This window comes from Heptranchias perlo, chromosome 39 (assembly GCF_035084215.1).
Source record: "Heptranchias perlo isolate sHepPer1 chromosome 39, sHepPer1.hap1, whole genome shotgun sequence".
In the NCBI taxonomy this organism is placed as follows: domain Eukaryota; kingdom Metazoa; phylum Chordata; class Chondrichthyes; order Hexanchiformes; family Hexanchidae; genus Heptranchias; species Heptranchias perlo.
In genome coordinates, this window is record NC_090363.1 from 2,309,921 (window position 1) to 2,322,625 (window position 12,705).

The 12,705-nt window shown below is 53.6% G+C and overlaps 2 protein-coding genes across 2 annotated transcripts in view; one reads left to right on the plus strand and one right to left on the minus strand.

Annotated features, from left to right (window-relative positions):
• Positions 1-1,227, plus strand: part of LOC137305076 (complement factor B-like) — a 28,833-nt gene extending 27,606 nt beyond the window's left edge. Inside the window, exon 18 of the mRNA XM_067973853.1 lies at positions 991-1,227. Coding sequence (XP_067829954.1) covers positions 991-1,149 — 159 coding nt within the window. The 3' untranslated portion in view covers positions 1,150-1,227. The remainder of the gene's footprint in view (positions 1-990) is intronic.
• Positions 1,228-3,994: 2,767 nt separating this feature from the next.
• Positions 3,995-12,705, minus strand: part of skic2 (SKI2 subunit of superkiller complex) — a gene marked incomplete at its 5' end in the record, with an annotated part of 41,543 nt that continues 32,832 nt past the window's right edge. The window contains 7 exons of the mRNA XM_067973740.1: positions 3,995-4,307; positions 6,217-6,357; positions 7,359-7,577; positions 8,076-8,186; positions 9,647-9,857; positions 10,418-10,544; positions 11,766-11,910. Coding sequence (XP_067829841.1) covers positions 4,107-4,307; positions 6,217-6,357; positions 7,359-7,577; positions 8,076-8,186; positions 9,647-9,857; positions 10,418-10,544; positions 11,766-11,910 — 1,155 coding nt within the window. The remainder of the gene's footprint in view (positions 4,308-6,216; positions 6,358-7,358; positions 7,578-8,075; positions 8,187-9,646; positions 9,858-10,417; positions 10,545-11,765; positions 11,911-12,705) is intronic.

Consider the following 12,705-nt stretch of genomic DNA (forward strand, 5'->3'; position numbering starts at 1 on the left):
GAACTCCCTTGCTCTTCTTTGAATCGGACCGTGGGATCTCCACCACAGACCTGAACAAGGAGACAGGACCTCAACTGAAAGACGACACCTCCCGCAATGCAGCACTCCCCTCGCTGTTACGTTGGAGAATTAGCCTGGATTATGAGCGCAAGTCCTGGGGTGGGACCTGAATCCATGACCTTCTGACTCAGAGGCAGGAGTGCTGGCCACCGAGCCCAGCTGACATGCCAAAAAGATTGAAAACAATAGGAGAGAAGATACAATAAGTCTCAAAAGTAGTTAGATGAAACCGAGCTTTGGGTTTTAGAAGCCTGTAGGTCGTAGGAGAACAGTAGAGGTAAGGCAGCCCACAGGTTTAAGGCTCGGGAAAAGATTAAGAGGCGGAAACAGTGCGATGGATCGTTACTTCAACACAGTGAAGACGGAGAGAATAGGTTGAGGACATTGGACGTTGACATTTGGAGCTGGGAACCAGAGTTCTAAACCCAAGGCTGGTTGGCTATTCCACCATAGAGGGATCACCACCGAAGCCAATCCTATTCTCATCCCACTGCCCATAGGCTATCACCTCCCAGCCTGGCCGATTTTAATTTCCGGAGTTGAATACTGACACCAGTGCGTCAGCCCAATGAGTTGGAGGCGGGGGCGGGACTTGTGGTTTTAATTTACAAAGCCTCTGAACTCGCGACCAAAACTGCAGCAAAGTCTCCCGATAAAAGCAGGATTATTTCTCCAGGAAAATGCAGTGACTGGAGGATAGATACATAATGCAAATTATGTGCATAAAATCAATCCCAGTCACTTACAGCAGGGCGGTCTCCAGGTGTGATTGACGGGGGAATTACCCAATCATCTCCATTCTGCCCGGGGTGTGTGGCATCGCTGTATGCAGCCTTTAATTTTTCCCCACCTCAGCCCTGGGAGCACGGAGGGCAGGTGTGGCTCTACTGCGAGAGGCACTTTTCTAATGTTGTGTTCCTGCAATTCCAGGTGGGAGTTATAAGCTGGGGAGTTGAAAACTTGTGTTCCACATTCTCATTCCCACTCCCACTCCATGCCAGAGATTTTCATGTCAACTTATTCGAGGTGCTGAGCTGGTTGAAGCAGCACTTGGGCAACAGTACCAGGTTTCTGGATCTGCCCCAGTAACTGATGGACGTTCCTGACTGTTAACTTTAACGTCGTTTCTCACAGCGTACTGAATTAAACCACTGCGTGTTCGGATGAGTCTTGCTCCTTACCTGCCTTGTTGTGTTGTGATTTTCTCCCGATGTGCCGTACGGCCAGCATTTCTCAACTCAAGGATTTCCTGCACGAGCTGGGAGCCACCGTGTTAGCACAAGTGTCCGCGATCTGCTAACCCGACGAACCCCCACTCTCAGGAACCCTCGATCCGCTAACCCGACGAACCCCCACTCTCAGGAACCCTCGATCTGCTAACCCGACGAACCCCCACTCTCAGGAACCCTCGATCCGCTAACCCGACGAACCCCCACTCTCAGGAACCCTCGATCTGCTAACCCGACGAACCCCCACTCTCAGGAACCCTCGATCTGCTAACCCGACGAACCCCCACTCTCAGGAACCCTCGATCCACTAACCCCCACTCTCAGGAACCCTCGATCCGCTAACCCCCACTCTCAGGAACCCTCGATCTGCTAACCCGACGAACCCCCACTCTCAGGAACCCTCGATCCACTAACCCGACGAACCCCCACTCTCAGGAACCCTCGATCCGCTAACCCCCACTCTCAGGAACCCTCGATCCGCTAACCCGACGAACCCCCACTCTCAGGAACCCTCGATCCACTAACCCGACGAACCCCCACTCTCAGGAACCCTCGATCCACTAACCCGACGAACCCCCACTCTCAGGAACCCTCGATCTGCTAACATGAAGAGCCCCCACTCTCGATCATCTGTGATTCTGCGGAACCACAGACTGGCTCCAACTCTGCTCCTGACTTTTTTTTTAAAAAAGGGGCTCCTGCAGATAGTAGCCACCTCTGTATTATGGCTAGTCGGGCCTAGCCTGTAATAGACAAGGTTTACGATATTAAGGAATGTAAAGAAAGATTGATAGGAAGAACTTGCATTTATATAGCGCCTTTCACAACCTCAGGACATCCCAAAGCTACAATGAAGTATTTCTGAAGTGTGGTCGCTGTTGTATTGTAGGAACGCGGCAGGCAAATTACGCACAGCAAGATCCCACAAACAGCAACGTGATAATGACCAGATAATCTGTTTTTAGTGATGTTGGTTGAGGGCTAAATATTGGCCCAGGACATCGGGGAGAACGCCTTTGCTCTTCGAAATAGTGGCCGTGGGATCTTTTACGCCACTTCAGGGGGCAGACGGGGCCTCGGCTTAACGTCTCATCTGAAAGACGGCACCTCAGACAGTGCAGCACTCCCTCAGCACTACACTGGGAGTGTCAGCCTAGATTATGTGCTCAAGTCTCTAGAGTGAGGACTTGAACCCATGACCTTCTGACTTAGAGGCGAGAGAGAGAGAGAGAGAGAGAGAGAGTGCGACCCACTGAACCACAGCTGACATATATATAACGTGAAGGCCTATGTCGGGCTGCCAGCCCTACAGGGGATCACGTGAGACTGTACGAGGGAGCCAAGGGGGAGGAGAGTACGAGAACACAACTCGAAAAGTTGGATATTAAGCTTTCCTTTGAGCATCTGCACTGCATCTTATACCTTTACCTGTAGTAAAATAAATACATGATCTCTATCCTTTGCATTCAGTTATCTACATAACATCGCAGCAAGTGGCCACCGAAAGGGCGGTGGAAGCAGATTCAATAGTAACTTTCAAAAGGGAGTTGGATAAATACTTCAAGGGGGGAAAATTTGCAGGGCTATGGGGAAAGAGCAGGGGGGAGGGGGGAAAGTGGGACTAATTGGATAGCTCTTTCGAAGAGTCAGCACAGGCACGATGGGCCAAATGGCCTCCTTCTGTGCCGTAGGATTCTACGGGTGCTGTTCGCAGTGCAGTGGTTAACGTTTGTATCGAAGTCCTATCTGACTTTTCTTAAAGTTAGAATGCCTGAAGAAAAGAACGAACCTACATTTACACAGAAACCTATCGCGACCTCAGGATGTCCCAAAGCAGCACAAAACAGTGGCGCAGATTTAAGGGGCCAAATGGTCGGTTTCTGGGTCGTAACATAAAGTAGGTGAGACACACATACTAACAATTCGGACACCCCAGTGCAAGGGGGGGGGGGGGGGGGGGTGAATTTCTGCCGTAACTTCGGCTGAAGGGTTGACGGAACCCTGGAAAAACGGGAGGGCAAAACGGGAGATTCACTCTCCTGCTGTTAAAATCAGCTGCTACCAGGTCGGATAGGACCAGGTTCACGCAGTGTGGTATTGGTCACATTTCCCAGAGCAGTCATTCTACTCCTTGTGTCATCACAGAGAATTTGCAGTACAGAAACAGGCAAATCGGCAGCCAATTTGCACACAGCAAGGTCCCACAAACAACAATGACCAGATAGTCTGGTTTTTAGTGATGTTGGTTGAGAGATAAATATTGGCCCAGGACACCGGGGAGAACTCCGCTGCTCTTCTTCAAAGACAGTGGCCACGGGATCTTTCACGTCCACCCGAGAGGGCAGACGGGGCCTCGGTTTAACGTCTCACCTGAAAGACGGCACCTCCGACAGTGCAGCACTCGAACTCACAACCTTCTGACTCGGGGGAAGAGTGCCACCCACCGAGCCATGGCTGACAGCAAGCTGCTCCATTACTCAGGAGATCGGCGTGTCGTTCCCGGTCCTTGTGGCTTCTGGGGAGTAGGGCTGGTGTTGTGCCAGTTGACATCGGTCCAAACTCTTTTCACTTGGGACCGTTACAGCTTGTGGTGGGCAGAGGTCGTCTCTCTCTCCCCGATCGGTGGTTGAACCGAGGCCCAGCGCTAAGGAAAAGGGGCGGTGCATTAACCGACGAGACCAGGCCAAATTGAAAGGCGCACTCTCTGTTGTTCGGCTGTTTATTTATATTACAGGAGGGGGCAGCGGCTGTAGCACGTGTATCGCGACGCGGGTCAGGCACCCTCCTACCCCACCGAAGGCTTCGTGTCGGAGGCCCTCACTGAGTGTACAAGCTGGCGGCAAACACAATGTCCCTTTTGATCAGGTTCGAGGCCTGCTCCATCTTGGCATTCAGCGTGGGGTCCCCAATGATGCGGGCCGCGTTCCGCACGTCGCGGCAGGTCTCGTTCAGCCGCTGGATGCACCGCACGATGATTCCCTCCTGAACATCAGTCAGCCTGGTGATTTCGGCAAAGGGCTGAGAACAAACAGGAAAACGTACTCCTTTACCGAGTCCAGCGTCATCAACAACAACAACGTGCGTTAATACCGCACCTTTAAACGCAGTTAAACGTCCCCAAGGCACTTCACAGGAGCGATTGTCAGACAAAAGCTGGGGTTGTTCTCCGTAGAGCAGAGAAGGTTGAGAGGAGATTTGATAGAAGTGTTCAAAATCATGAAGGGTTTAGACAAAGTAAATAAAGAGAAACTGTTCCCATTGACAGAAGGGTTGAGAACCAGAGGACACAGATTTAAGGTGATTGACAAAAGAACCAAAGGTGACAGGAGGAAAAACTTTTTTATGCAGCGAGTAATTATGATCTGGAATGCACTGCCTGAAAGGGCGGTGGAGGCAGATTCAATCGTGGCTTTCAAAAATACTTGAAGGGAAAAAATTTGCAGGGCTACGGGGAAAGAGTGGGGGAATGGAACAAACTGGATTGCTCTTACAAAGAGCTGGCAAGGGCCCGATGGGCTGAATGGCCTCCTTCTGTGCTGTAACCATTCTATGATTTGGCAGCGAGCCACATGAGGAGATATTAGGACAGGTGACCAAAAGCTTGGTCAAAGAGGTAGGTTTCAAGGAGAGTCTTAAAGGAGGAGAGAGAGGTAGAGAGGCTTAGGGACGGAATTCCAGAGCTTAGGGCCCAGGCAACTGAAGGCACGGCCGCCAATGGCAGAGCGATGCAAGAGGCCAGAACTGGAGGAGCGCAGAGATCTCGGAGGGTTGTAGGGCTGGAGGAGGTTACAGAGATAGGGAGGGGCGAGGCCATGGAGGGATTTGAACACGAGGAAGAGAATTTTAAAATTGAGGCATTGCCGGACCGGGAATCAATGTAGGTCAGTGAGCACAGGGGTGATGGGTGAACGGGACTTGGTGCGAGTTAGGATACGGGCAGCATAGTTTTGGTTGTGCTTAAGTTTACGGAAAGTGGAGGATGGGAGGCCGGCCAGGAGAGCATTGGAATAGTCGAGTCTGGAGGTAACAAAGGCATGGACGAGGGTTTCAGCAGCAGATGAGCTGAGGCCGGGGCAGAGACGGGCGATGTTACGGAGGTGGAAGTAGGCGGTCTTGGTGATGGAGCCGATATGTGGTCAGAAGCTCATCTCAGGGTCAAATAGGACGCCAAGGTTGTGAACGGTCTGGTTCAGCCTCAGACAGTGGGCAGGGAGAGGGATGGAGTCCCTCTCTGCCACTGGAGTTCACGGCAGGGACCAAAGACAATGGCTGCGGTCTTCCCAATATTTAATTGGTGGGAAGAGGCAACTTGTGTAAAGACGACCCCCTCACCACCACCACATTCAAACCTTATATATCTCTCTCAAATCACTTTGAATCAGTTACGTTCACCATCCGACCTCGCAGCCCCAACTGAAGGAAAGAATCAGCCAGGGACCCTCACTCCCGGCCCCTCTGAACACGATCTGGTGATCTCTGCTTGAAGGTTGGTGCTTAGTGGTCCACAGAAACTCAACGTTCTCCTGTTGGGGCTTCCAGGTAACCTTTCCCACTTACGTTTTCTGAGTGAACTTTTCCATGTTACTCTTAAGAGGAGAGAGAGTGCCAGTGGCAAGGGTGGTGGGGGGGATTAGACCGGGAGATTTGTTACTTCCTGCAGATCACGGGAGTTTTGGGACAAACCGATAGATGTCCAAGTGGGAGATGGTATGTGTGACTTGGAGGGTGAACCCGTGCGCCTGTTTGGCCTTTGACCTTCTGGGTGGCTGAGGTCGCGGGTTTAAACGAAAAAGCTGGTAAAAGTCCTGGCAATCTGGTAATAAAAAGTGGAATTGGATTTGTCTGGTCACCGTCGGGCAGGGATGGTGATAGGGGTCAAGGTAGAATTAACGCAGGTATAAGAAGGACGCTGAAAGGGGACACTCACCAGGCCCTGGGCCCACTCGTAGACGACTTCAACCAGGCCAAACTTGAACTGGTCCACGTAATCCTCGATCGACTCCCTCAGGCCGCACTGTCGCTGCAGAGTGGCAATTCTTTCTGCAACGCCCCGAATCCGCTCGATTCCCTGTGGAGAAAGGGCATCGAAACCGGGTGGGCACCATACGATTTGAAGAAGGTTCTATTGCTCCATATCTAGAGATTCAGCCACTGTTTGGGATACACGGACTGCTAAGACCCTTTTAGGTTGGTCGAGACCAATGGCCCAGTTCCCGGGGTGGGGGTGGTGGGGCTGCTGAAGCCAGTCGCTATTTGCAACCAACTTGAAGTTGCATAGTCGAGCGGGTCCTGGGGTGTTGGCGGCGCTCTGGGTCGCACCCCACACTGGGGTGTTGGCGGCGCTCTGGGTCGCACCCCACACTGGGGTGTTGGCGGCGCTCTGGGTCGCACCCCACACTGGGGTGTTGGCGGCGCTCTGGGTCGCACCCCACACTGGGGTGTTGGCGGCGCTCTGGGTCGCACCCCACAGTGTAAACGGTGCCAGCCGTGGCTCAGCGGGCAGCACTCTCGCCCTCGGGTGTCCGAAGGTCGTGGGTTCAAGCCCCACTCCCGAGACTCGAGCACGTAATCCAGGCCGACGCTCCCAGCGCAGTACTGAGGGAGTGCCGCACTGTCGGAGGTGCCGTGTTTCGGATGAGACGTTAAATCGAGGCCCCGCCTGCCCTCTCAGGTGGACGTAAAAGATCCTATGGCCACTATTCTAAGAAGAGCCAGTGTCCTGGGACTAATATTTATCCCTCAACCAACATCACTAAAAAACAGATTGTCTGGTCATTATCACACTGCTGTTTGTGGGATCTTGCTGTGCGCAAATTGGCTGCCATGTTTCCTACATTACAACAGTGACTACACTTCAAAAGTACTTCACTGGCTGTAAAGTGCTTTGGGATGTCCTGAGGTTGTGAAAGGCACTGTATAAATGGGAATTCTTTTTCTTCTAAACCGGGGCAAATTCAGAGCAATGGGAGCCAACACATACTGAACAAAAATGGGGGCACGGTTACAGAGTTAAATTGTCTGCTTCCCCCTCCCCCGAGAGCGGGGTCCGAAACCCCCACTCGGCCTCACCTTGCGCAGAACCTTGTTGAGTTCTGGCTCCACCTGAGTCTTCTGCTGGAAGACCATGCAGGAGAGGAGAGCCACGATCTCCTCGGGCTGCAGGTCAGTCAGCACGTTCTCGAAGACCATCTCAGTCACAATCAGCTCGTGGTTGCTGATCTCGCAGGCCACCCGGCCCTTCAGCTGCACCGCCGAGCTCCCGTCGATGTACTTGAGGGTCTTCAGCACCTGTGGGCCAGGGCGGTGAGAGGGCAGGTGGTTACATGGGGAATTCACCACTACGGTCAGTCTCACCCACCCCTACCGGTCAGTCTCACCCACCCCTACCGGTCAGTCTCACCCACCCCTACCGGTCAGTCTCACCCACCCCTACCGGTCAGTCTCACCCATTGCTCTCGGTTAATCTCACCCACCGCTACCGGTTAATCTCACCCACCGCTACCGGTTAATCTCACCCACCGCTACCGGTTAATCTCACCCACCGCTACCGGTTAATCTCACCCACCGCTACCGGTTAATCTCACTCACTCCTACCGGTTAATCTCACTCACTCCTACCGGTTAATCTCACCCACCCCTACCGGTTAATCTCACCCATCGCTCTCGTTAATTTCACTCACCCTTACCGGTTAATCTCACTCAATTCTACAGTTTAATTGAACGTGCCCTCCCTAGATTTACGTCGACTCTCTGCTCACTCTTAAGACGGTGCTCCCCCCACACTTACGTTGACTCTCTGCTCATACTCCGGCAGCAGCATCAGACTCTGGTCCGAGACCAGGAAACGGAGTCGATCCAGCTCGTCTTTAATCATCATCCGCTCGTGCATCCGTGCGTACTGTGGAGAGCAACGAGACCAAGCAGCATTGGTTAGCCACGGGCCACGGACAGCGTCTCCCGCCTCTCCTCCCCCCCCACCCCAAGGCTTGCCGAGCCGTGCCGAGCTCTTTGAAGCGGAATCCGAGCCTTTCACAACGGGACGGTGCCGGTAACAAATCAGGTCACAGTGCAAACTGCACCCCGGAAATAAACTGTTCCAGGACAACGGCAGTGAGGTGGAACTTAATCGTCGTAAGGATTAATCACTGTCTACGCTCTCTGAGAGGCTCATACATCCACTGGGTGAACGAGGCATGCGGAACGGGCTGATAGCTTTTCCTTTCTTGAAGTTGTTCTTGGGGTGTTGGTTAATACGGCCAGGGCCACATTTCCTGCTCTTTCCTGGTTGCCCCTGAGCACAGCAACTGGGTTCCCCCTGGCAACCGGGCTCCCCCGTAGCAGCAGGGCTGTTGACCCCGTAGCAGCAGGGCGGTTTGCCGTGCCACTTCAGAGGGAATCTGGAGTCAACCGAATAGCGAGGGACTGGAGTCCACATGTAGGGCCGAGACCGGTTAGAGGCAGCAGAGACTCCCTCTCCAGTTAGGGGTTTATTTTGTGCCGGCTCACCAGATTTAAATCGAATTTTATTTCAGGGCGTGCCGCGGAGGGATTTGAACTCGCGCCCTCTGGGTCGTTTTGTGTTTGTTTCCTTCAGCCTGTGCCGAGCGTTGGTTAACGGGGAGAGTAAACGCACGGTGTGGAACTGAGCCGCTGCAGGCCAGGTACGTCCTGGGTTAGATTCTGAGCGAGCTGATCCCTGTCCGGGCGGAGGGATTAAGAGGTGCAACATTTGGTCAACGGGCCAGGAAAGGCAGGGGGTAAGAAATCAGCCGGGGTAAGCCCAGCGCCAGTGGCTCCCCTTGCTGGGAAGTGCATGGGAGTGGTTGTCAGGTCAGGACAGGGTCAGACTCATCTGTACTCTCCCCCCATGGTTGAATATCTTGCCAACGCTAACAGTCAAGACCTGCGTTTGATCAACAGCCTTCAGGGTAATGCACTGGACAGCATCTGTGCAAACACACCACAGCAACTAGAGTTGGAATTACCCCGGCTGATTTAAGGTGATTGGCAAAAAGAAACAAAGGTGACATGAGGAAAAACTTTTTTACGCAGCGAGTTGTTATGATCTGGAATGCGCTGCCTGAAACGGCGGTGGAGGCTGATTCAATCGTGGCTTTCAAAAAGGAATTGGATAAATACTTGAAGGGAAAAAATTTGCAGGGCTACAGGGAAAGAGCGGGGGAATGGGACTAATTGGATTGCTCTTACATAGAGCTGGCACGGGCTCGATGGGTCGAATGGCCTTCTGTGCTGTAACGAGTCAATACTTTCAGGAGAGGAGGAGTGAGGGATTGGGCTGAGGAAAGGGATAAAATTGGGTAGAAATAACAGGAAGGAAGGCGGTGAGCCGGCCAGTACCTCTGTGGAGAATTTGGGGCTGTAGACGCAGGTGAAGGTGGCCAGCGAGTCCTCGAGCCGTCTGGCCCTGGTGTAGCCGTCCACCAGATCCAGGTCCTTCAGCTGCAGGTCATTGATGGGGTCCAGGCCAGCGATCCCGCTGGGGTTGGATTCGGCCAACCGCAAGAGCTCCTGCGTTGCCGTGGTGACCGATGGACCAGGCGGGTCATTCCTGCAAGTAAACGGGACATTCCATCAGGGACGCAGGTGAAACCGGGCTGTGCTGCTACACCATCCCCGCATTCCGCCCCCCACCCCCGCATGGCTGACGACCACCAGTGCAACCTGACCACTGAAGTGACCGGAACTGGTTCAGGATACACCTGGTCCGTCCCTTTCCCCCCCCCCGCCCACCCTGAGCAGCAGGAAGCCCGATCTCCTCCCCCTCGGCCTGTCCCCGCCGAAGGTGCAGCTCCTTACTGGGAAGCCGTGCCAAGGAGGAACGGCGCCAACGAGTTGCCTGCTCTCCATGAGGGATCCCAGAGAGTCGGCAAACTCTTTGACTGTGGGGGGCATCGCGAGCGAGCCTGATCCAATGTCTATGTCCTGGCATTTCCTGACAGGAGTCACTAGACAGCGATTGGGAGCGGGAAGACCAGTTAATTATTCTGGGCCCGAGGGAGGGGTGGGGAGCCAAGTGACAATTTGCTGTTTCTTTCCCCTCTTTGGGGAGGGGGACCCCCAAAACAGACAGTACCCCCCACCCCCGATTTCCTTCCTCTTTTGTCTCACCTGAAGCGAGGAATCTGCCTCTTCTTGAAGTCGTCGATTATTTTGTCCGCGTTGATACGTAGTGTTTTCACTGTCACGCTGCCGAAGTCTTCAGCGGTCAGTTTCTCAACCGTGTGGCTGCAGGGTCCTGAGGGGCAGAGGTCACAACAGTTCAGACTCCCCAGTCTACCGCCTCGGTCAAGCAAACGCTTCCCCCCACAACACCCATCACGGAAATCACATGCTGGGGGTTTGGGTTTTAACGCTGCATCCGAAAGACAACCCCCTCCGACAGCGCGGTGCTCCCTCAGCACCGACCCTCCGACAGCGCGGCGCTCCCTCAGCACCGACCCTCCGACAGCGCGGCGCTCCCTCAGCACCGACCCTCCGACAGCGCGGCACTCCCTCAGCACCGACCCTCCGACAGCGCGGCGCTCCCTCAGCACCGACCCTCCGACAGCGCGGCGCCCGACACCTCAAAACGCACTCTGTTAACCCAAGTATAGGGGGGCCTCAGTTTACATTTGCAGCGGGTGGCTGGTTATCCTCCATTCGAGATTCTACTGCAGCCTAAATGCAAACCATCTCTCACTGTTGGTACTTCTGGCCCATTGCTGGTAGATTGTTGGACAGACTGATCTTGCTCAACAGGTGTAATTTGGATGGAAAATTAAAACAGGATTCAACTATGGAGGTGAGCCACTCCCTCTGTCTGCCCTTCCTCTTACAACCCATAGCCTCTTCAAACCCAAGTGGCTCATCTCCTCCGCTGTCCTGTAATTTTACGCAGGATCTTATCTCTATAACCTCCACCAGCGCTGCAACCCTCCGAGATCTCAGCGCTCCTCCGATTCTGGCCTCTTGGGCATCCCCGATTTCCATCGCTCCATCATTGGCGGCCGTGCCTTCAACCGCCTAGGCTCTGGAATTCCCTCCCTCAACCTCTCCGCCCCTCTCACCTCCTTTAAGGCTCTGCTTAAAACCTACCTCTTTGACCAAGCTTTTGGTCACCTGTCCTAATATCTCCTTATGTGGCTCGGTGTGAATTTTTTTGTCTGATTTATGCTCCTGTGAAGCGCCTAGAGACGTTTTACTACGGTTAAATGTGCTGTATAAATGCAAGTAGTTTGCCTTTCAATTAGATTACTCAATTTAAAAAAAAACAGGTGTGGCTGGAGAATGGGCGGGAGGGATTTTCAGTTTCAAAACGTGCCACTCCACATAAAATCTGGTGCACGATTTGCAATGTTTACACAGCTCGAGGGACAGACGATCGGGCCGACACAGCAGCCGCAAATTCCGAGGCTGTGAACAGGCGCATGAGGCAGGCACTGAACCCCGTGGCTCGAGGGGACAGCGTGGCGCTCACCTTCAGGCAGGAAGAGTTTATGGGTGAGGAGGTGGTCAGGGGTCGGCGCTGTCGGTGATTCCGGGGCTCCCTTCTCCGCTTCCTCCTGCCTCTTCTCGCACAGGACGATCGTGGTGAACGTCCGATTGCTCGAATCCGTGGAGACCTGCAGATGACCGGAAAACATCTCGTGACTGCGTTGTCAGAGGGACGGGAAGGAGGCCATTCAGCCCCTCGGGCCTGTCCCGCCAGATGGATTGTGGCTGATCAGCACCTGCCTTGGTTCCGTAACCCATCAGAAGTCTATCAATCTCAGTTTTGACCCCCACAGATTTCCACTCCCCCTTTGTGTGAAGAAGTGCTTCCTGACATCACCCCAGCACGGCCTGGCTCTAATTTTACGATTACGACCCCTTGTTCTGGACTCCCCCCACCACAGGAAACACCATCTCTCTCGGTTCCCATTCGGTGCCCGAATCCTTGCTCCCCCCACCCCCTCTCTCTTCTCCCTCTTTTTACAAAGCATGCCGTTGTTTTAAATTACAGTCACCATCTAAGGGCAAAGGGCTGTCACTGATGGACATGGGACCAAGAGGCAATCAGACACAATTTACGGGAATTAAAAGACCGAGGTGCAGGGTAGGTCGGCTTTGACCTACTTAAAACAAAAAAGGGGGATGGTTTTTGGCCCTTTATTAAAATATCCTTCCAGTCTACACCCCACCCACAGGGAGGTCGTTACTCCTTCTTCCTTCCATCCCCTGGCGCACCGTGGCTGCCGTGTGAACTATCCACAGGGTGCACTGCAGCAAGTCGCCAAGGCTTCCTCCCAAACCCGCGACCTCTACCATCCCGACTTGGAAATATATCGGCCGTTCCTTCATCGTCGCTGGGTCAAAATCCTGGAACTTCAAGCTCCATCTCAATGCACCGTAGACCCTCCGACAACACGCAGACGCCC